Consider the following 25344-nt stretch of genomic DNA (forward strand, 5'->3'; position numbering starts at 1 on the left):
ATCCCCTTTGCAATAAAGGCCAAGATTCCATTGGCCTTCCTGATCACTTGCTATATCTGCATACTATTCTTCTGTGTTTCATGCACAAGTACTTGCAGGTCCCGCTGTACTGCAGCACTTTGCAATTTTTCTCCATTTAAATAATAACTTGCTCTTTGATTTTTTTTTTCTGCCAAAGTGCATGACCTCACACTTTCCAACATTATACTCCATCTGCCAAATTTTTGCCCACTCACTTAGCCTGTCTATGTCCTTTTGCAGATTTTCTTTCCTCCCATCTTTGTATCATCAGCAAACTTGGCTACGTTACACTCGGTTTTCTTCCTAGTCGTTAAAATAGATTGTAAATAGTTGGGGTTTTAGCACTGATCTCAACAGCACCCCACTAGTTACTGGTTGCCAACCCGAGAATGAACCATTTATCCTGACTCTCTGTTTTCTGTTTGTTAGACAATCCTCTATCCATGCTAATATATTACTCCCAACCCCATGAACTTTTATCTTGTGCAGTAACCTTTTATGTGGCACCTTGTCAAATACCTTCTGGAAGTCCAAATACACCACATCTAATGGTTCCCCTTTATCCATCCTGTTTGTTACATCCTCAAAGAATTCCAGCAAATTTGCCAAACATGACTTCCCCTTCATAAATCCATGCTGACTCTGCCTGACCGAATTATGCTTTTCCAAATGTCCTGCTACTACTTCTTTAATAATGGACTCCAACACTTTCCCAACCACAGATGTTAGGCTAACTGGTCTATAGTTTCCTGCTTTTTGTCTGCCTCCTTTTTTAAATAGGGGCGTTATATTTGCAGTTTGCCAATCTGCTGGGATCTCCCCAGAATCCAGGGAATTTTGGTAAATTACAACCAATGCATCCACTATCCCTGCCACTACTTCTCTTAAGATCCTAGGATGCAAGCCATCAGGTCCAGGGGATTTATCTGCCTTTAGTCCCATTATCTTACTGAGTACCACCTCCTTAGTGAGGTGATTGTGTTAAGTTCTTCCTCCCTCCCCCCCCACCCCCTATAACCCCTTGACTATCCACTGCTGGGATATTGTTTGTGTCCTCTACTGTAAAGACTGAGACAAAATATTTGTTCAGAGTTTCTGCCATCTCCATGTTCCCCATTACTAATTCCCCGGTCTCATCCACTAAGGGACCAATATTTACTTTAGCCACTCTTTTCCTTTTTTGTATACCTATAGAAACTCTTGCTATCTCTTTTTATATTTCATGCTAGTTTACTTTCATAGACTATCTTCCCTTTCTTAATCATTTTTTGAGTCATTCTTTGCTGGCTTTTAAAAGCTTCCCGATCTTCTGTCCTCCCACTAGTTTTGGCCACTTGGTATGCCTGTGGGACCTGATTAACTATTGTGGGACCTGATTAACTGGGACCTGACTAATTTATAATTATATAGAGTAGCTGTGTGCTGTGTACATGCTCACTAACAATGGAAAAGGTTGCAGTGTGATTGGGGCCAAAGCACAGTCACAGGGTTAAGCGCTGTTCCGACCAGATAACAGGAACATGCTGCGAAACAGTGAACAGCAGGAGGAAGGGGCATGATGTGGTAATCACATCATGACCAAGGCGACTGCTATCTGCAATGGACAGCTGGGTCATAACCAGCGGCCAGTCCGGAGTCGACAAACTGACCCCAGTAACAGCAGGGGGGCCAATCAGGGAACGGGAAGACCCCACGTTCACGACTATAACTGAAGCTGTAACACGCGGTAGAGTGCGCTTTATTCTTAGTAACTGCAAGATATAACTGAACCAATAAAGTTTGCCTGGATACGACCACCGGTCTCGAGTCTCGTCAACTACTAAGAATATAAGAGACCCTACATTCTGGCGTAGTCGGCAAAATCACTGAATGTCAGCCGCTGGGAGACCCTTGGTCCCACGTCGACACGAGGGCAAGGACACCTCGTAAATAAAGTCCTTGTCCGAAGTTTTTCGCGGCAGGCGTCATTCACGCGATCTGTAAAAGAACCATCTGTGGGTAGTATTAAGGTCGAGACTCCGTAACAGAGAGCTCTTCACTCGACAGAACACAAGGTCCTGTCCCGGACTTTAGGTCCACGTCTCGCACCCGCCGCAACTAAGGGTTCTAAATCGGCACAATGGCTGAAGGCGGAAACAAAAACCATCCCACGACTGAAAAAGAAGGGCTGGCCCGACCAGAGGTCACGGACGTGGAAGTGTTAGAAAGCCTTAGGGAATACATCGAACAGCGGTTTGATTTACGAAAGACATGTGCCAAAATTGAACAAAAGTACGAACCTCTAAGGGTCAGTGGAACCTGGACGATATAAAAAGGGTATGGGGGAAAACCACACGCATGAAAGATAAAGAAAGGACCTGCTGGTCCCTGGCCGTCACGAGCCAAGTTCGACAGAGAAAAGAAATCATGACCCAGTCCCAATTCGATCGGTACCTGAAAGCTGCTAAAGGTACTTGGGGAACAAGTGACCAAGACAAATTCGGAAATAGAGAAGAAAGGGAATGAGATAACAAAACTGAAGGGTGAGATTACAGATTCGGTCGCAGCCAGTACGCAGGGGCTGCGTCTGAAGTATAAAGCCGTCTATCCAAGTCTGACATGAGTAGGGAAAGAACACCGACAGCTGGACAGGCAACAGGCGGGATTAGTGATGTCGGATTCGAGCTCCTCGTCATACGATGAGGACTCGGGGCGGCAGCGATGGATTCTACAGCCCTATATTAGCCCCACTAAAAACGAGTGTTAAAGTAGAGACGACGACCAAGACGGAAGGCGGAACTAAGAAACGTAATTTGGACAGAGTCCAGATTCTAACCGTCATGGTGCTCGGATGATCGGCACATAAACTCCAGAGGGCAGTAAAAGAGGCACTTGGAGACACTGGACAGGAGATTGACACAGCCTGGGGAAAAGTGAAAGAGTGGTTAAGAAAGTACGGGCCGGCAAGGACAGATTGGAGTAAGACTGCAGTGTGCCAGCAAAAAGGCACAGAGGAGGTACTCGAGTATGAGGAGCAATTCAAGTCTACGTGGCTGGAACATTCGGGTCTGCATCAAGATGCGGAGCAGATGGATGACGAAAGAGTCGAACCCTTGAAGGCTACCTTTATAGCGGGGTTGAAACCAGAACTATCGAAATTAGTGAAGGCGACCCTGGCAGATTGGGATGATCGGGGAACCTGCTTCGCGCAGTTGGTAGACCGGTGTAGCCAGTTAGATCGGGATTTAACTTCAAAAGGTCCAAGTAATGCAGACTGGATGGAAACCAAAGGACTGTGAGGGACAGACGTCCGGAAGACTGCCGAGAAAGTGCCACTATTGCAGTAAAGAGGGACATTGTGTCTGATCGTGCCGAGCGAAGAAACAGAACAACCAGGGAAGATCAGGGACGGGCCAGAAATAGACCGACGGGCGGTCAGTGATGGAGTGGTTTAAAGAACTTTCCTTCGATTAGCAGCTGCAGTTGCTGGAATGTGCAAAAAACTCGTAGAGCCCACCCCTCCCCGGCAGGATCCCTGTTAGCATTAATACATCAGCACAGGGACGGACTATATGTCAGTGTGTGAGTGGGCGACCAAGAGACTGATTGTTTATTGGACACAGGGACAGAATTGACCTTCGTGCCCGAAAATTATAAATTCCCCCTCAACGGGACAACCCGTGTGGCACATGGAGTCGGAGGCCATAAGCCGATACTCCACCGAACCCAGCCGATGTATTTGGTTCTGGGACCACATGAAGTAACCGCATCGGTCTGGGTGGGACAACACCTACTCGGGATGGACGTCTTGACGAAAATAGACTCCTCCCTGGACTTTGAGGACGGCCAAGTCACATGGTCAATCCGATCCCTGCAGAGGGAAGAACTAAGGAACCACCCGATATGGGCTAAGGACAAACATGACTGTGGCTTGCTTAAAATGGACCCGGTTACCTTCACTGGGACGCCACCTCCTTGCACCAAACAGTACCCGATCAGCCCGACATCAATCCAAGGAATATTACCCATCATCCGGCAGTTAGAAGAACAAGGGGTACTAGTTAAGACCCACAGCTCATCCAACAGCCCGGTGTGGCCAGTGCATAAGGGTAAAGACACCTGGCGCATGACGGTGGACTACTGGAAGGCCAACCAGTGCATTGACCAAAAAACCCTGTTGGTAGCGGACCCCTCGACTATATTTCAGGCTCTGACGCCGGAAGACAAGTACTTCTCCGTTATTGATATGGCCAACAGATTCTGGGCAATTCCGTTGGCCCTGGAGGTGCAGCCTTGGTTTGCCTTTACCATCCAGGGACAGCAATACACCTGCACCCGTCTACCTCAAGGGTTCCACAATAGCCCAACAGTGTTCCACATGGCCCAACAGTGTTCCACATGGCCCTCCAGAGTCACTTAAGGGAGCTCCCCCGATGGGATCTACGGTCATACAATATGTCGATGATATCCTACTGGCGTCCACCACGGAAGAACAGCACCTTACTGGACCACCTCGTCAAAAAGGGATACAAGGCCAGTATGGCCAAGGCCCAGATAGCCCTGGAAGTAGTAATTTACCTTGGACAAAAGATCTCAATGGGAAAACGGGGACTGACCCAGGATAGGACCGAGGCGATTCGCGCGGTTAAACGGCCCGCCACGATCTAGGAACTTCGGTCCTTCTTGGGTCTGTGCAATTTTAATAGGAACTGGGTAGACTCCTACACGCAATTGGCACAACCATTGAATTACCTGCTAAAAGGAAAACGGACCTATAAAGAAGCTATCACCCTGGCTGAGGAGCAAAAGGAGGCGCTTGAAAAACTGAAACAGGCTCTGTGCATGGCACCCGCCCTCGGGATCCCTGACACCAGGAAGCCCTTCACCCTATTCGTGCATGAAAAAGAAGGATACACGACTGCTATCCTGACTCAAGAACATGGGGACCAACAGAGGCCCATCGGATACTACTCGGCCAAACTGGACACAGTGGCTCTCGGATGGGGAAGTTGCCCGAGGGCCATGGAAGCTACATGCCGAGCAGTAATGGTAACGGCGGGATTAATCTTAGACCAGAAACTGATCATCAAGTGTCCCCATACAGTACATGCTATGCTATTCATGAACCGGGTCACCCAGGTGACCTCAGCCAGATGGACAACAGTCCTGGAAGCTCCAAACCTGCATATTGTACGAGCTAGCCCGGTTAATCCGGCCACCATGCTCTCCCTGCCTGAAGAAGGGTATGAAGACCAGCACGATTGTGCGGGCATGTTAGAAGAAGCAGAAGGAGCCGCTGCGGCAGCCGAAGAGCCGTTACCCAATCCGGACTTGATCCTATTTACGGCCGGATCCTCCTCTGTGGAACATGGAATCCGGAAGGCGGGCTGGGCAGTCACGACGCTGCACGAGGTAGTAAGGAAGGGGGGGCTCCCCGCCGGAACCTCCGCTCAGCAGGCCGAATTGAGAGCGCTGGCCGAAGCCGAGGAACAAACAGCTAATATATACACGGATTCCAGGTACGCTTTTGGGGTGGCACATGATTTCGGCCAGTTATGGCGGAAGAGAGGATTCTTGACTGCAGCAGGAAACCCAATACAGAATGGGGTGGAAGTCCGCGACCTACTTGAAGCATTACTGCTGCCAGAGGAGGTATCTATCCTGAAATGCAAGGCCCATATGAAGGAGAATACAGATGAGGCTAAAGGAAACGCACAGGCCGACCAGGCAGCTAAGGAAGCCGCCTTAATGGAACGAGAGAAGGGCACCCTTGTATGTCAACTGGGGACCCGAACGCTGACACAGGATCTGGCAAAAATTCAGGAGGAATGCCTCCGGACGGAAAAATGGGAATGGATAAGTGAAAGGATAAAGCTATAGGCAGATGGAATGTGGAGGCAGCCTGAGACAGGAAAAACAGTGGCACCACAAGCGCTAATACCCTTTTTGGCCCAACAAATACACTCCTGGGGGCACTTAGCCCCCCCAACAAATGACGGCTCGATTCCAGAAGAGCTGGTGGAGCCGGGGTTTTAGGAAACACACTCAAGCCACGGTGGACAGGTGCATCTTTGCTAGAAAAATAACCCCGGGCCCTCCACTACAATGCCCCTTCTCCGACTTCCAGCCCTGGCAGGGCCTTTCCGAGATTTACAAGTAGATTACATCTCATTGCCCCCATGTCAGGGGTATATGGATGTCTTACTATTTGTGGATCGGTTCTCGAGGTGGGTGGAAGCTGTACCCACCCGAAGGAGCACCGCCACGCACACGGCTAAGGTGCTATGTAAAGACTATATACTTATATGGGGAGTCCCCGCAAGTATTGACTTTGATCAGGGGACCCATTTTACTGGAGCCGTGTGCCGAGAGGTCTGCAGATTGCTCAACATCACCCAGAATCTATATTGCCCTTTTCACCCACAGTAGTCAGGCCAAGTGGGGCGTATGAATCGAACTTTGAAACAACGACTGGCCAAGTACCACCAAGAGGGGATCCCGTGGCCGCAAGCACTCCCAATGGTCTTGTGTAGCATCAGGGCCACCCCAAACCGAACCACGGGCTTAAGCCCTTTTGAAGTGATCACCGGGAGACCAATGTCTCTCCCGGGGACCATCGATCTGGGAAAAGCAGACTGTCACCTGATGAGTGACACATTGTTGGAATATTGCCAGAATTTAACAAATGCTATCAGTTCTGCTTCCCAACAGGTAAAAGCAGCTTGGGTGGGACCCCCGGAGGGAGGACACGATATCGTCCCAGGAGTTTGGGTATACGTAAAGAAAATACACAAAGAACCGCTGGGAGCCAAGTGGGAAGGACCGTACCAAGTATTACTGACAACCCGATCGGCGGTTAAAATCCAAGGGAAGACGGCCTGGATCCATGCCTCGCACGTTAAACGGGCACCTGTATCAGAAACAGACTAAAAGAACTGAACTTTTGAACTCAACAAAATGTTTGGACTGATTGCACTCATGGGTCTGACCCTAACCCTGTGTAACATGGAGCTACATGCAAATACTTTTATGTACATGTCCTATAGCTATGCTAAGGAAGTCAACATCTCCAGTTGTTGGGGGGTATGTGCGCAGGTACCGATCCATTCAAAGGGAGGAATTCCTTTGAGACCTGTCCCCCTCAATGAATCTGAGATGGCGGAATGTTTTTTTTAACCGTACAAATGGGAACAGGACCAATAGTCTGGGGGAAGACATAGAATTACCAAAGGCCGAATGGCGTCGGCGGGTTATGGGTTAAACACCTTTTTGAAGTGGTATCAGCCCAATTATAACCAGACCCTAAAGCCCCCATTCTTGGTCCTCACTAACACATCAGGGATAGGAAGGCCACAAGGGTCAGTATGTCTGATCAGAAACCAAACTGGAGGGCAAGGAATGGGGGATAGTACGTGTAGGCAAAACGTGAATATGACGAGAGGAAGCATGCAGAGCTTCCTGCATTTCCCGAATAAGACCACCCCGGGCCAGAACTTTACACAAGGATGGGTAGTGATAGGAAGTGGCTGATATTCCCCATACAGCGGTACCTACTTTTTTTGCAGCCACAGGGCTTATTCCTGGCTGCCACAGAACTGGACAGGATCTTGTTATGTGGGTTATGTGATACCCTACATTCGCCACTCCACTTCCCTTCCAGGGTTGTTTGCTCCATAAAGGAGTAAACGGGCGATTACGGAGATTGAAAGGTTCTTCGCCATTCTGGTTCCTTGGTATGGAACTGGTAAATTAGCAAGGGAGTCCATTAACATGGCATCCGTCCTGGAAAAGGTGGCTAATGACACTGCGGGAGCCCTACTTAAAATAAATGTCGAAATGGTGGCCATTCGCACAGTGGCCTTAGACTTTATCCTGGCGGAGAGGGGGGGGGACATGTGCCTTGATCGGCACCGAATGTTGCACGTATATCCCGGGTAGTGCCGAGGATATCACCAACCTAGCAGACCACATCAAAAAGAAGATAGAACAGCTGAAACAACCCCCAGCTACCACACTGTGAAGCTGGGCCACAGGATGGCTCGGCTCCTTGGGCAGCTCATTGATACAAGGAATTATATTTGTATTTGCTGTAATAGTAGCATTATACTGTTTGTTTGCTTTGATTAGATGTTTGGCTATGCGTATGATGGCAACAACTAACCCCGGAATAAGGAATGTGGAAGGGGGCTTTCGCCACCCACTTCTGCACCTTATATATATATTCGGAGCATTATGATTCCGGCTAAGGAGGGAATCAAAGGGGGCTTGTGGGACCTGATTAACTATTGTGGGACCTGATTAATTTATAATTATAGAGTAGCTGTGTACATGCTCACTAACAATGGAAAAGGTTGCAGCGTGATTGGGGCCAAAGCACAGTCACAGGGTTTAGCGCTGTTCCGACCAGATAACAGGAACATGCTGTGAAACAGTGAATAGCAGGAGGTAGGAGCAGGATGTGGTAATCACATCATGACCAAGGCGATTGCTATCTGCAATGGACAGCTGGGTCATAACCAGCGGCCAGTCCGGAGTCAACAAACTGACCCCAGTAATAGCAGGGGGGCCAATCAGGGAATGGGAAGGCACCACGTTCACGACTATAACTGAAGCTGTAACACGCGGTAGAGTGCGCTTTATTCTTAGTAACTGCAAGATGTAACTGAGCCAATAAAGTTTGCCTGAATACTACCACCGGACTCGAGTCTCGTCAACTGCTAAGAATATAAGAGACCCTTGTTCAGAGTTTCTGCCATCCCCATTACTAATTCCCCGGTTTTGTCCTCTAAGGGACCAATATTTACTTTAGCCACTCTTTTCCTTTTTATATACCTATAGAAACTCTTGCTGTCTCTTTTTATATTTCATGCTAGTTTACTTTCATAGTCTATCTTCCCTTTCTTAATCATTTTTTGTGTCATTCTTTGCTGGCTTTTAAAAGCTTCCCAATCTTCTGTCCTCCCACTAGTTTTGGCCACTTTGTATGCCCTTATTTTTAAATTGGATACCGTCCTTTATTTCTTTAGTTAGCCACGGATGGTTATCTTTTCTTTTACACCCTTTTCTCCTCACTGGAATATATTTTTCTTCAGAGTTGTGAAATATCTCCTTAAATGTTCATCAACTGTCCTACACTTTAATCTATTTTCCCAATCCACTTTAGCCAACTTTGCCCTCATACCTTTATAGTCTTCTTTATTTAAGCTTAGTACGCTGATTTGAGTTGTTGTTGTTAAAGTAATGAAGGCAAAAAAAACCTCTTTTTTTGCACTGGAACAGAGAAGGTTAAATCAGAACTGAACAGCGATTTTCCAAATTATGATGTGACTTGCCATCTCGAAACCTGTCTTTCAAGTCATTCTATGCAATGGCAGGCAAGTGATAACAAGGGGGCATTAACTCAGGATCACATGAAAAATGAAATGGAAACATATGTTTTCCCCACACAGATTTTTACAACATGGAATACAATACTGCAAGTGGCCATTGCGGCAGAGACTATAACAATTTAAAATGGAACTGTATAAGAATTTGAAAAGAGAAAATGCACAAGGATGCCGGGAAATCCGGTTTCTGTAAACAGCTCTAGTTGAATAACTAGCATTGGCTTAATGGCTTCCATTTGTGCTGTAATTTATATTAACTGTACATCCCACTGCTCCCCAGTGCCTGCTGTCGAGTCACAATGCAACCTAAACCCAGAGTTATAACAACCGGACATTCATAGTCAGTGGAGTTCCTCAATGGCTGCAAGAATATAGGCACTGCACAATGTGGTATTGGGTCATTATGGATCAGTGGGCAGGGAGTGAGGAAGAAAAGGAAAGGACTCACATAAATTGATAACAGATTTGTGTTATGCTTACCGCAGCCCAGGTGTGCTTCGCCCTGCTCGTATATTGTGGATTTTTATCTTGGCTCCTAATAGACAACTTAGTGCTGTGGACACACGTAAAATCTGTCCTCCCTGTAAAAAGAAAAAAAGGCACTTTCATAATCTTAAAACTTGTAGATAACACAATTACAGAGTTAAGGAGGGGAAGGCCAGGGAACAATTTAAACACAACAGCTTCAAATTGGAGGTACTGGGGGATCAGGAATCAACATAGGTCAGCATGGATAGGGGCGATAGGCGAGCTGTATTTGGTGTGGGATAGGATTCAGGCAGTGGTGTTTTGGACAAGCTGAAGTTTATGGAGGTTGGCAAGAACAGTATCTGAATAGTTGATTCTGAACCTGACAAAGTAATGGATGAGGATTTCAACTGCAGATGAGCTAAGACAGTGGTTGGGGCAGAGACAGGTAATGTTATGGAGGTGGATGTAGATGCTTTCTAATGAGGTGCTTTTTAATGAAGATTTTGGAGTCAGAAGGTCAGAACGGAGTCAAATGTGACATTCAGATTGCCACCAGTCTGGTTCAGCTTGAGACAGTGGATGGAGAGGATGATGGAAACAGAGTCCCTCGCAGGGGTTCAAAGACAATGGCTTTGCTCTTAATGTTTAACTAGAAGAAATTGCAGCTCATCAAAGACTGGATGTCAGACAAGCAGTATGCAAACACAGAGGCAGCAGAGGGATAGGTGGAACTGGGTGTCATCAGTGTACACATGGAAGCTGACCCCATGTCTGTGAATGATTCGGATAAAGGGTAGCATGTATAAGAAGGGGATGGGGTCCAGGATAGATCCATGGGGGACTTCAGAAAAGGTGAGGGCACTTGAACCCCCAACCTTCTGCTTTAGAGGAGAGAGCTGACACCTCAATATATGTGATATGCGTTAGAGACCACTGATTTCCACCCATTGTGTCAAGATATTCTGTGCTAATAAAAATGTCTGTGTTTCAGGTTGATAACATGCACTTGCCAGAGGTGGCACAGGTCTTTAATAGTTACTGATTGAATAATGGCATCATGAGGCATATTGGCAGTACCCCATGTTTTGCATCATGCTCTGCCACCAATACCTCACACTGATTTCATCAAGTCATATTTTGGCCAAAATAACCAATCAAATCAGTGTGGATGCTTTCAATCACTAAATCTCTCTTCTTCCCTAATCACATCCCATAGTGCATAGTGATGTGTTGCAAGATGAAAAATATCTTATCCACAACCATCCGTGCATGGTTTTGTTAACGGCCCTTGTACATTCCTAGTGCATAAATATATACACAACGTTAGGAAGGCCTGCCGTTTTGGCTTGCTTCCGTGCATACTATGGGCCACGTATAAATTTTAAATATACGTATGTCTCAAGCTGTGGACGGTGACAGATTTCTGTTTTAGGATTTATCCACCAGTCATGCAACATTACAACCGCACATTACATTACAAACGTTCAGAACTCTGAAATCCAAACAGTACAGCCGAGAAAATTAAACAAGTATAATATTGCAAATAGAAGCGTTTATCTGGGTTTTGTCGGACAGATTGATGGGGCTTCCCGACGCACGGGCAATGGTTTCCATACCCGGGTTTGCAAGAAAAAACCCCCACCACCTCCCTGGCCAGACTGAAATCTATATGCCAGCCTGCCAACCAGGTTTATTCCTCGCAAACAATTTCTACCTGTCGGACTTCATTTTAAATAAAATTCTTGTGAGGTTTTGTTTTATCCAACCACACTAAGGCTGCAGATGGAATCGGGGAACTTCAATGCGGCTGACCAGGAGCGGCCGGCCACACCAAGGCCCGAAAGCCGCAGTGTCGGCGCAACTTTAAGAACGAGGGCATAGGCCCGGCGGTAGCGAGCTTAGTGTGGACCTGGTTCCATTCAGCACTCACCCCCTCCATTATCGCACCGTCAATTTCAAAGACATTTTCAGCCATTGTCGCAAGTCGGAAGAGCCGCGTCCGTCCAAAGATCCACAGCTTCGAGAGAGCCCGGCACCGACACTCAAACCGGCTTCACGTCAATCACCCCCAAACCCCGCCCCTCACCTCAATCACACCCAAACCCAACCCCGCACATCAATCACCCCCAAACCCCGCCCCTCACCTCAATCACACCCAAACCCAACCCCGCACATCAATCACCCCCAAACCCCGCCTCTCACATCAGTCACCTCCAAACCCCGCCCCTCATATAAATCACACCAAACCCCGCCCCTCACAAAATCACCCACAAACCCCGCCCCTCACATCAATCATCCCCAAACCCCTCCCCTCACACCAATAATTCCAATACCCCGCCCTTCACATCAATCACCACCCAAACCCCGCCCCTCACATCAATCACCCCCCCACCCCTCACATCGATCACCCCCAAACCAGCACCCCTCACATCAATCACCCCCCACCCCTCACATCAATCACCCCCAAACCCCGCCCATCACATCAATCACCCCTAAACCCCACCCCTCACATCAATCATAGAAACATAGAAAATAGGTGCAGGAGTCGGCCATTCAGCCCTTCGAGCCTGCATCACCATTTAATATGATCATGGCTGATCATTTTTGCAACTTTAGTACCCCATTCCTGCTTTCTCTCCATGCCACTTGATTCCTTCAGCCGTAAGGGCCACATCTAACTCCCTTTTGAATATATCTAACGAACTGGCCTCAACAGTTTTGGTCTCCTAACCTGAGGAAGGACATTCTTGCTATTGAGGGAGTGCAGCGAAGGTTCACCAGACTGATTCCCGGGATGGCGGGACTGACCTATCAAGAAAGACTGGATCAACTGGGCTTGTATTCACTGGAGTTCAGAAGAATGAGAGGGGACCTCATAGAAACATTTAAAATTCTGACGGGGTTAGACAGGTTAGATGCAGGAAGAATGTTCCCAATGTTGGGGAAGTCCAGAACCAGAGGTCACAGTCTAAGGATAAGGGGTAAGCCATTTAGGACCGAGATGCGGAGGAACTTCTTCACCCAGAGAATGGTGAACCTGTGGAATTCTCTACCACAGAAAGTTGTTGAGGCCAATTCACTAAATATATTCAAAAAGGAGTTAGATGAGGTCCTTACTACTAGGGGATCAAGGGGTATGGCGAGAAAGCAGGAATGGGGTACTGAAGTTGAATGTTCAGCCATGAACTCATTGAATGGCGGTGCAGGCTAGAAGGGCCGAATGGCCTACTCCTGCACCTATTTTCTATGTTTCTATGTTTCTATGTTTCTAACAACTTTCTGTGGTAGAGAATTCCACAGGTTCACAACTCTCTGAGTAAAAAGTTTCTCCTCATCTCGGTCCTAAATGGCTTACCCCTTATCCTTACACTGTGACCCCTGGTTCTGGACTTCCCCAACATCGGGAACATTCTTCCTGCATCTAACCTATCCAATCCCGTCAGAATTTTATGTTTCAATGAGATCCCCTCTCATTCTTCTATATTCCAGTGAATATAAGCCTAATCGATTCATTCTTTCTTCATATGTCAGTCCTGCCATCCTGGGAATCAGTCTGGTGAACCTTCGCTGCACTCCCTCAATAGCAAGAATGTCCTAACTCAGATTAGGGGACCAAAACTGCACACAATATTCAAGGTGTGGCCTCACCAAGGCCCTGTACAACTGCAATAAGAGCTCCCTGCTCCCATACGCAAATTCCCTCGCTATGAAGGCCAACATGCCATTTGCCTTCTTCACCGCCTGCTGTACCTGTATGCCAACTTTCAATGACTGATGTACCATGACACCCAGATCTCGTTGCACCTCCCCTTTTCCTAATCTGTCACCATTCAGATAATATTCCGCCTTCCTGTTTTTGCCACCAAAATGGATAACCTCACATTTATCTAAATTATACTGCATCTGTCATGCATTTGCTCACTCACCGAACCTGTCCAAATCACCCTGCAGCCTCTGAGCATCCTCCTCACAGCTCACACAGCCACCCAGCTTAGTATAATCTGCAAACTTGGCGATATTACATTCAATTCCTTCATCTAAATCATTAATGTATATTGTAAATAGCTGGGGCCCCAGCATTGAACCTTGTAGTATCCCACTAGTCACTGCCTGCCATTCTGAAAAGGACCCATTTACTCTTACGCTTTGCTTCCTGTCTGCCAACCAGTTCTCTATCCACGTCAATACATTATCCCAAATACCACGTCCTTTAATTTTGAACACTAATCTCTTGTGTGGGACCTTGTCAAAAGCCTTCTGAAAGTCCAAATACACCACATCCACTGGTTCTCCCTTGTCCACTCTACTAGTTACTTCCCCCCAAAATTCTAGAAAATCTGTCATACATGCTGACTTGGACTGATCCTGTCACTGCTTTCCAAATGCACTGCTATTACATCTTTAATACTTGATTTCAACATTTTCCCCACTACCGATGTCAGGCTAACCGGTCTATAATTTTCTGTTTTCTCTCTCCCTCCTTTTTTAAAAAGTGGGGTTACATTAGCTACCCTCCAATCCATAGGAACTGATCCAGAGCCTATAGAATGTTGGAAAATGGCCACCAATGCATCCACTATTTCTAGGGCCACTTCCTTAAGTACTCTGGGATGCAGGCTATCCGGCCCTGGGGATTTATCGGCCTTCATGCCCATCAATTTCCCCAACACAATTTCCTGACTAATTAAGGATTTCCTTCAGTTCCTCCTTCTCGCTAGACCCTCGGTCCCCTAGTATTTCCAGAAGGTTATTTGTGTCTTCCTTAGTGGAAGACAGAACTAAAGTATTTGTTCAATTGGTCTGCCATTTCTTTGTTCCCCATTATAAATTCACCTTATTCTGACTGGAAGGGACCTACATTTGTCTTCACTAATCTTTTTCTCGACACATATCTATAGAAGCTTTTGCAGTCAGTTTTTATGTTCCCTGTAAGCTTACTCTCATACTCTATTTTCCCCCTCCTAATTAAACCCTTTGTCCTCTTCTGTTGAATTCTAAATTTCTCCCAGTCCTTAGGTTTGCTACTTTTTCTGGCCAATTTATATGCCTCTTCCTTGGATTTAACACTATCCCTAATTTCCCTTGTTAGCCACAGTTAAGCCACCTTCCCCGTTTTACTTTTACGCCAGACAGGGATGTACAATTGTTGAAGTTCATCCATGTGATCTTTAAATGTCTGCCATTGCCTATCCACCGTCAACCCTTTAAGTATCATTCGCCAGTCTATCCTAGCCAATTCACGTCTCATACCATCGAAGTTACCTTTCTTTAAGTTCAGGACCCTAGTCTCTGAAGAATTAACTGTGTCACTCTTCATCTTAATGAAGAATACTACCATATTATGGTCACTCTTTCCCAAGGGGCCTCGCACAACAAGATTGCTAATTAATCCTCTCTCGTTACACAACACCCAGTCTAGGAGGGCCAGCTCTCTAGTTGGTTCCTCGACGTATTGATCTAGAATACCATCCTTCATACACTCCAGGAACTCCTCATCCACCGTATTGCTAGCAGTTTAGTTAACCAATCTATATGCAGATTAAAGTCACCCATGATAACTGTTGTACCTTTATTGCACGCATCCCTAATTTCCTGTTTGATGCTGTCCCCAACCTCACTATTACTGTTTGGTGGTCTGTACACAACTCCCACTAGCGTTTTCTGCCCTTCGGTGTTCCGCAGCTCTACCCATACAGATTCCACATCATCCAAGCTAATGTCCTTCCTTACTATTGGGTTAATCTCCTCTTTAACCAGCAACGCTACCCCACTTCCTTTTCCTTTCTGTCTATCCTTCCTGAATATTGAATACATCTGGATGTTGAGTTCCAGCCTTTCACCTTGGAGCCATGCCTCCGTAATCCCAATTACATCATATCCGTTAACAGCTATCTGCGCAGTTAATTAATCCACCTTATTACAAATGCTCCTCGCATTGAGACACAAAGCCTTCAGGTTTGTTTTTTTTTTTAGCACTCTTTGTCCTTTTAGAATTATGTTGTAATGTGGCCCTTTTTGATTTTTGCCTTTGATTTCTCTGCTCTCCACTTTTCCTTATCTCCTTTCTACTTTTTGCTTCTGCCCCCATTTTACTTCCCTTTGTCTCCCTGCATAGATTCCCATCCCCCTGCCATATTAGTTTAAACCCTCCCCAACAGCACTAGCAAACACTCCCCCTAGAACATCGGTTCCGGTCCTGCCCAGGTGCAGACAGTCCGGTTGTACTGGTCCCACCTCCCCCAGAACCGGTTCCAATGTCCCAGGAATTTGAATCTCTCCCTCTTGCACCATTCCTCAAGCTACGTATTCATCCCCTGAACCTAATGGCCTACACCCTAGGGTTTTGAAAGAGGTGGCTACAGAAATAGTGGATGCATTGGTTGTCATCTTCCAAATTTCCATAGAATCTAGAATGGTTCTTCTGGATTGGAAGGTAGCTAATGTAACCCCATTATTTAAAAAAGGAGGGGGGGAGAAAACGGGGACCAGCGATCCTGACATCAGTAGTAGGGAAAATGCTAGAATGTATTATTAAAGATGTGGTAACAGGGCACTTAGAAAATAGGATTGGGCAGAGTCAGCACAGAATAATTAAAGGGAAATACATGTTTGACAAATCCATTAGAGTTTTTTGAAATTGTAACTAGCAGAATAGACAAGGGAGAACCGTGGATGTGGTGTATTTAGATTTTCAGAAAACGGTGAGAGATTCAGAAATGTTGGTGTTCAGAGGGATCTGGGTGTCCTTGTACACGAATCACTAAAAGTTAACATGCAGGTGCAGCAAGTAATTAAGAAAGTAAATGCTATGTTGGCCTTTATTACAAGAGGATTTAAATATAAGAGTATAGACGTCTTACTACAATTATATAAGGCCCTGATGAGACCACATCTGGAGTATTGTGTACAGTTTTGGTCTCCTTACCTAAGGAAGGATATACTTGCCATAGAGGGAGTGCAACAACGGTTCGCCAGACTGATTCCTGGGATGGGGGGATTGTCCTATGAGGAGAGACTGAGTAGACTAGGCCTATATTCTCTTGAGTTTAGAAGGAGAGGTGGTCTCATTGCACCATATAAAATTCTTACAGGGCTTGACAGAATAGATGCAGAGAGGATATTTCCCCTAGTTGGGGAGTCTAGAACTGGGGTCACAGTCTCAGAATGAGGGATCGGCCATTTAGGACTGAGATGAGGAGACATTTCTTCATTCATGTAAGGTTTACACATTTTCACAGCAGGCACAGGAAGAGGCCACAAACTAAAAATGGTTTAAAGAAACTTTTGGGACTGCCTGGGCGTGAAAAAGGGCGCCAGTCTGGGGCAGGTGGTGACTCATCACCGATCGATACAATCTCTGCAGTGAGGAGCTAGATCTGATTATACATCAGGACTAAGGGTTTGATACAATCGTGCAGAGGGGCCCCTGGATTGATTGGCCGAAGGGGGAAAAATAGTCCCCGAGGGAGACTACAAGTCTACGAAAAACCAGGACAACAAAGGATCCCGCAAGGCGTGCATTTTTAGATAACGGGACACTAAAAATAAGGAGTTATCTTTTGCCCTGTCGACTCTGTGTACAAATTGTGGCCACCCAAACCCATCACCGTAGCAGACCAAACAGATCACCACAAACATCGAAACCAATCCAGATGCATTAATGGAAAACCCAGCACAGCAGGAGATTTATTCATAAAATGGATATATATGTATGAGCTGAGACCAGCGCGAAGGAATGGAAGGAAGGAAACAATGGAACGAGAAGAACGGAGTAGACCAGAAAGACAAGCAGGACGAGAAAGAGGGAACATGAGAGAGGAATAACCGGTCAAGGAACAAATGACCATGAGCCTACAATCGACAACAACAGCAACTAACTGGATGGATGATTGTATGTCTTTAGTCAATTCTCTCAGAAGTCTTGTTCTGTCATTTTTAGTTGGTTTTTGAGTAATAAAACTAACAGTTGGGTTAAGCCTAAACTTGCGTCACGTGGAGACTTTTCCTGTAATTCCAGAGGTCTATGAATCAAAGTAGAGTGGAAAACGAACACCTTTCATTCAGAGGGTGGTGAATCTTTGGAATTCTCTTTCCCAGAGGGCTGTGGAAGCTCAGTCGTCCAGCATATTCAAGACAGAGATTGATACATTTTTCGATATTAAAGGAATCAAGGGATTATGGGGACAGTGCGTGAAAGTGGAGTTGAGGCAGAAGATCAGCCAGGATCTCATTGAATGGCGGAGCAGGCTCGAGGGGCCAAATGGCTTACTCCTGCTTTTATTTCTTATGCTCTTATGTTCAAACCCTGCCTCTCACCAAACCCCGCGCCTCACACCAAAACCCACTTTGGTAGGAAGAATGGAAAAGCAGAATATTTTTAAAAGGTGAGAGACTATTAAATGTATTCAGAGGGATTGGGTGTCATTGTACACAGCAAAGAAAGTTAACATGCAGTTACCGCAAGCAATTAGGAAGGCAAATGGCTTGTTGCCATTTACAGTTTTGGTCTCCTTATCTAAGGAAGAACATACTTGCCTTTGAGGGGGTACAACAAAGGTTCACATAGAAACATAGAAAATAGGTGCAGGAGTAGGCCATTCGGCCCTTCGAGCCTGCACCGCCATTCAATGAGTTCATGGCTGAACATGCAACTTCAGTCCCCCATTCCTGTTTTCTCGCCATACCCCTTGATCCCCCTAGTAGTAAGGACTTCATCTAACTCCTTTTTGAATATATTTAGTGAATTGGCCTCAACAACTTTCTGTGGTAGAGAATTCCACAGGTTCACCACTCTCTGGGTGAAGAAGTTTCTCCTCATCTCGGTCTTAAATGGCTTACCCCTTATCCTTAGACTGTGACCCCTGGTTCTGGACTTCCCCAACATTGGGAACATTCTTCCTGCATCTAACCTGTCTAAACCCATCAGAATTTTAAACGTTTCTATGAGGTCCCCTCTCATTCTTCTGAACTCCAGTGAATACAAGCCCAGTTGATCCAGTCTTTCTTGGTAGGTCAGTCCCGCCATCCCGGGAATCAGTCTGGTGAACCTTCGCTGCACTCCCTCAATAGCAAGAATGTCCTTCCTCAGGTTAGGAGACCAAAACTGTACACAATACTCCAGGTGTGGCCTCACCAAGGCCCTGTACAACTGTAGCAACACCTCCCTGCCCCTGTACTCAAATCCCCTCGCTATGAAGGCCAACATGCCATTTGCTTTCTTAACCGCTTGCTGTACCTGCATGCCAACCTTCAATGACTAATGTACCATGACACCCAGGTCTCTTTGCACCTCCCCTTTTCCTAATCTGTCACCATTCAGATAATAGTCTGTCTCTCTGTTTTTACCACCAAAGTGGATAACCTCACATTTATCCACATTATACTTCATCTGCCATGCATTTGCCCACTCACCTAACCTATCCAAGTCGCTCTGCAGCCTCATAGCATCCTCCTCGCAGCTCACACTGCCACCCAACTTAGTGTCATCCGCAAATTTGGAGATACTACATTTAATCCCCTCGTCTAAATCATTAATGTACAGTGTAAACAGCTGGGGCCCCAGCACAGAACCTTGCGGTACCCCACTAGTCACTGCCTGCCATTCTGAAAAGTACCCATTTACTCCTACTCTTTGCTTCCTGTCTGACAACCAGTTCTCAATCCATGTCAGCACACTACCCCCAATCCCATGTGCTTTAACTTTGCACATTAATCTCTTGTGTGGGACCTTGTCGAAAGCCTTCTGAAAGTCCAAATATACCACGGCAACTGGTTCTCCCTTGTCCACTCTACTGGAAACATCCTCAAAAAATTCCAGAAGATTTGTCAAGCATGATTTCCCTTTCACAAATCCATGCTGACTTGGACCTATCATATCACCTCTTTCCAAATGTGCTGCTATGACATCCTTAACAATTGATTCCATCATTTTACCCACTACCGATGTCAGGCTGACCGGTCTATAATTCCCTGTTATCTCTCTCCCTCCTTTTTTAAAAAGTGGGGTTACATTGGCTACCCTCCACTCCATAGGAACTGATCCAGAGTCAATGGAATGTTGGAAAATGACTGTCAATGCATCCACTATTTCCAAGGCCACCTCCTTAAGTACTCTGGGATGCAGTCCATCAGGCCCTGGGGATTTATCGGCCTTCAATCCCATCAATTTCCCCAACACAATTTCCCGACTAATAACGATTTCCCTCAGTTCCTCCTCCTTACTAGACCCTCCGACCCCTTTTATATCCGGAAAGTTGTTTGTGTCCTCCTTAGTGAATACCGAACCAAAGTACTTGTTCAATTGGTCCGCCTTTTCTTTGTTCCCCGTTATGACTTCCGCTGATTCTGACTGCAGGGGACCTACGTTTGTCTTTACTAACCTTTTTCTCTTTACATATCTATAGAAACTTTTGCAATCCGTCTTAATGTTCCCTGCAAGCTTCTTCTCGTACTCCATTTTCCCTGCCCTAATCAAACCCTTTGTCCTCCTCTGCTGAGTTCTAAATTTCTCCCAGTCCCCGGGTTCGCTGCTATTTCTGGCCAATTTGTATGCCACTTCCTTGGCTTTAATACTATCCCTGATTTCTCTTGATAGCCATGGTTGAGCCACCTTCCCTTTTTTATTTTTACGCCAGACAGGAATGTACAATTGTTGTAGTTCATCCATGCGGTCTCTAAATGTCTGCCATTGCCCATCCACAGTCAACCCCCTAAGTATCATTCGCCAATCTATCCTAGCCATTTCACGCCTCGTACCTTCAAAGTTACCCTTTTTTAAGTTCTGGACCATGGTCTCTGAATTAACTGTTTCATTCTCCATCCTAATGCAGAATTCCACCATATTATGGTCACCCTTCCCCAAGGGGCCTCGCACAACAAGATTGCTAATTAATCCTCTCTCATTACACAACACCCAGTCTAAGATGGCCTCCCCCCTAGTTGGTTCCTCGACATATTGGTCTAAAAAACCATCCCTTATGCACTCCAGGAAATCCTCCTCCACCGTATTGCTTCCAGTTTAGTTAGCCCAATCTATGTGCATATTAAAGTCACCCATTATAACTGCTGCACCTTTATTGCACGCACCCCTAATTTCATTTTTGATGCGCTCCCCAACATCACTACTACTGTTTGGAGGTCTGTACACAACTCCCACTAACGTTTTTTGCCCTTTGGTGTTCTGCAGCTCTACCCATATAGATTCCACATCTTCCAAGCTAATGTCCTTCCGAACCATTGCCTCAATTTCCTCCCTAACCAGCAATGCTACCGCACCTCCCTTTCCTTTTATTCTATCTTTCCTGAATGTTGAATACCCCTGGATGTTGAGTTCCCAGCCCTGATCATCCTGGAGCCACGTCTCCGTAATCCCAATCACATCATATTTGTTAACATCTATTTGCACAGTTAATTCATCCACCTTGTTGCGGATACTCCTTGCATTAAGACACAAAGCCTTCAGGCTTGTTTTTTTAACACCCTTTGTCCTTTTAGAATTTTGCTGTAAAATGGCCCTTTTTGTTCTTTGCCCTGGGTTTCTCTGCCCTCCACTTTTCCTCATCTCCTTTCTGTCTTTTGCTTTTGCCTCCTTTTTGTTTCCCTCTGTCTCCTTGCATTGGTTCCCATCCCCCTGCCATATTAGTTTAACTCCTCCTCAACAGCACTAGCAAACACTCCCCCTAGGACATTGGTTCCGATCCTGCCCAGGTGCAGACCGTCCGGTTTGTACTGGTCCCACCTCCCCCAGAACCGGTTCCAATGCCCCAGGAATTTGAATCCCTCCCTGCTGCACCACTGCTCAAGCCACGTATTCATCTGCGCTATCCTGCGATTCCTACTCTGACTAGCACGTGGCACTGGTAGCAATTCCGAGATTACTACTTTTGAGGTCCTACTTTTTAATTTAGCTCCTAGCTCCTTAAATACGTTTTGTAGGACCTCATCCCTTTTTTTAACCTATGTCGTTGGTACTAATGTGCACCACGACAACTGGCTGATCTCCCTCCCTTTTTAGAATGTCCTGCACCCGCTCCGAGACATCCTTGACCCTTGCACCAGGGAGGCAACATACCATCCTGGAGTCACGGTTGCGGCCACAGAAACGCCTATCTATTCCCCTTACAATTGAATCCCCTATCACTATCGCTCTCCCACTCTTTTTCCTGCCCTCCTGTGCAACAGAGCCAGCCATGGTGCCATGAACTTGGCTGCTGCTGCCCTCCCCTGATGAGTCATCCCCCTCAACAGTACCCAAAGCAGTGTATCTTCCTTGCACTGCTCTTCCTGTTGGTCTTCCATTCACGAGATAGATTCCTGGGATTTCAGGGCTGTCCTATGGGGAGAAATTGAGTAGAATGAGTCTATGTCCTCTGGTGTTTAGAAGATGAGAGGTGATCTCATTTCCTACATGTAGGTCCCTTGCAGTCAGAATCAGGTGAATTTATAATGGGGAACAAAGAAATGGCAGACCAATTGAACAAATACTTTAGTTCTATCTTCACTAAGGAAGACACAAAAAACCTTCCGGAAATACTAGGGGACCGAGGGTCTAGCGAGAAGGAGGAACTGAAGGAAATCCTTATTAGTCAGGAAATTGTGTTGGGGAAATTGATGGGACTGAAGGCCGATAAATCCCCAGGGCCTGATAGTCTGCATCCCAGAGTACTTAAGGAAGTGGCCCTAGAAATAGTGGATGCATTGACGGTCATTTTCCAACATTCTATAGACTCTGGATCAGTTCCTTTGGATTCGAGGTTAGCTAATGTAACCCCCCTTTTTAAAAAGGAGCGAGAGAGAAAACAGGGAATTATAGACCGGTTAGCCTGACATCAGTGGTGGGGAAAATGTTGGAATCAATTATTAAAGATGTAATAGGAGCGCATTTGGAAAGCAGTGAAAGGATTGCTCCAAGTCAGCATGGATTTATGAAAGGGAAATCATGCTTGACAAATCTTCTCGAATTTTTTGAGGATGTAACTTGTCGAGTGGACAAGGGAGAACCAGTGGATGTGGTGTATTTAGACTTTCAGAAGGCTTTTGACAAGGTCCCACACAAGAGATTAGTGTGCAAAATTAAAGCACATGGTATTGAGGGTAATGTATTGACGTAGATAGAGAACTGGTTGGCAGACAGGAAGCAAAGAGTAGGAATAAACGGGTCCTTTTCAGAGTGGTAGGCAGTGACTAGTGGGGTACCGCAAGGTTCAGTGCTGGGACCCCAGCTATTTACAATATAAATTAATGATTTAGATGAAGAAATTGAATGTAATATCTCCAGGTTTGCAGATGACACTAAGCTGGGTGGCAGTGTGAGCTGTGACGAGGATGCTAAGAGGCTGCACGGTGACTTGGACAGGTTAGGTGAGTGGGCAAATGCATGGCAGATGCAGTATAATGTAGATAAATGTGAGGTTATCCACTTTGGTGGCAAAAACAGGAATGTACAATATTATCTGAATGGTAACAGATTAGGAAAAGAGCAGGTGGAACGAGACCCGGGTGTCATGGTGCATCAGTCATTGAAAGTTGGCATGCAGGTACAGCAGGCGGTGAAGAAGACAAATGGCATGTTGGCCTTCATAGTGAGAGGATTTGAGTATAGGAGCAGGGAGGTCCTACTGCAGTTGTACAGGGCCTTGGTGAGGCCACATCTTGAATATTGTGTACAGTTTTGGTCTCCTAATCTGAGGAAGGATATTTTTGCTATTGAGAGAGTGCAGTGAAGATTCACCAGACTGATTCCTGGGATGGCAGGACGACATATGAAAAAAGAGTGGATCGACTAGGCTTATATTCACTGGAATTTGGAAGCATGAGAGGGGATCTCAGAGAAACATATAAAATTCTGACAGGATTGGATAGGTTAGATGTAGGAAAAATGTTGGGAAAGTCCAGAACCAGGGGTCACAGTCTAAGGGTAAGGGGTAAGCCATTTAGGACCGAGATGAGGAGAAACTTCTTCACTCAGATATTGTGAACCTGTGGAATTCTCTACCACAGAAAGTTGTTGAGGCCAGTTCATTGGATATATTCAAAAGGGAGTTAGATGTGGCCCTTACAGCTAAAGCGATCAAGGGGTATGGAGAGAAAGCATGAATGGGGTACTAAAATTGCATGTTCAGCCATGATCATATTGAATGGTGGTGCAGACTCGAAGGGCCGAATGGCCTACTCCAGCAGCTATTTTCTATGTTTCTATTACAACTGTGACTACATACCAAAAGTATTCCATTGGCTGTAAAGTGCTTTGAGACATCCGGTGGTCATGAAAAGCGCTATATAAATCCAAGTCCTTCAAATCTTTTTTTTCAAACATAAAAGATTCTTTGAGGGTTTGACAGGGTAGATGCCGAGAGGCTGTGAGTGGTGTTGGGGTGCCATGCTATGGGATGCACACTGGGTGGTGTTGGGGTGCCACCCTGTGGGATGCACACTGTGGGTAGTGTTGGGGTGTCATGCTGTCGGATGCACACTGTGGGTGATGTGGTGCCACCCTGTGTGATGCACACTGTGGGTGGCGTTAGGATTCCACCCTGTGTGTGATATTAGGGTGCCACCCTGTGGGATGCACCATGTGGTTGGTGTTAGGGTACCACCCTGTGGAATGCATACTGTGGGTGATGTTGGGGTGCCATGCTGTGGGATGCACACTATGGGTGGAGTTGGGGTGCCACCCTGTGCAATGCACACTGTGGGTGGTGTTAGGGTGTCACACTGTGGGATGCACACTGTGGGTGGTGTTAGAAACATAGAAATATAGAAATTTACAGCACAGAATGAGGCCATTTTGGCCCATCGTGTCCGCGCCGGCCGACAAAGAGCTGCATGGCCCTTGGTCAGCAGCCCTAAAGGTTACATATAAACCTATGAACAATGAGAGGTGCAAAGAGACCTGGGTGTCATGGTACATCAGTCATTGAAGGTTGGCATGCAGGTGCAGCAGGCGGTTAAGAAAGCAAATGGCATGTTGGCCTTCATAGCAAGGGGATTTGAGTACAGGGGCAGGGAGGTGTTGCTACAGTTGTACAGGGCATTGGTGAGGCCACACCTGGAGTATTGTGTACAGTTTTGGTCTCCTAACCTGAGGAAGGACATTCTTGCTATTGAGGGAGTGCAGCGAAGGTTCACCAGACTGATTCCCGGGATGGCGGGACTGACCTATCAAGAAAGACTGGATCAACTGGGCTTGTATTCACTGGAGTTCAGAAGAATGAGAGGGGACCTCATAGAAACATATAAAATTCTGACGGGGTTAGACAGGTTAGATGCAGGAAGAATGTTCCCAATGTTGGGGAAGTCCAGAACCAGGGGTCACAGTCTAAGGATAAGGGGTAAGCCATTTAGGACCGAGATGCGGAGGAACTTCTTCACCCAGAGAGTGGTGAACCTGTGGAATTCTCTACCACAGAAAGTTGTTGAGGCCAATTCACTAAATATATTCAAAAAGGAGTTAGATGAGGTCCTTACTGCTAGGGGGATCAAGGGGTAT

At 46.2% G+C, this 25344-nt stretch overlaps 1 protein-coding gene across 2 annotated transcripts in view; it reads right to left on the reverse strand.

Moving 5' to 3' along the window:
• The window catches only part of rtca (RNA 3'-terminal phosphate cyclase), a 41778-nt gene extending 29850 nt beyond the window's left edge, over window positions 1-11928 (reverse strand). For both annotated transcript variants that reach the window (XM_070886174.1, XM_070886175.1), the window contains exons 1-2: window positions 11788-11928; window positions 9867-9967 (exon numbers count right to left, since the gene is read on the reverse strand). In XM_070886174.1, coding sequence (XP_070742275.1) covers window positions 9867-9967; window positions 11788-11832 — 146 coding nt within the window. In that variant the 5' untranslated portion in view covers window positions 11833-11928. The remainder of the gene's footprint in view (window positions 1-9866; window positions 9968-11787) is intronic.
• Between the last annotated feature and the right edge of the window lie 13416 nt (window positions 11929-25344).

The sequence above is a fragment of the Pristiophorus japonicus genome, chromosome 8, assembly GCF_044704955.1.
Source record: "Pristiophorus japonicus isolate sPriJap1 chromosome 8, sPriJap1.hap1, whole genome shotgun sequence".
In the NCBI taxonomy this organism is placed as follows: domain Eukaryota; kingdom Metazoa; phylum Chordata; class Chondrichthyes; family Pristiophoridae; genus Pristiophorus; species Pristiophorus japonicus.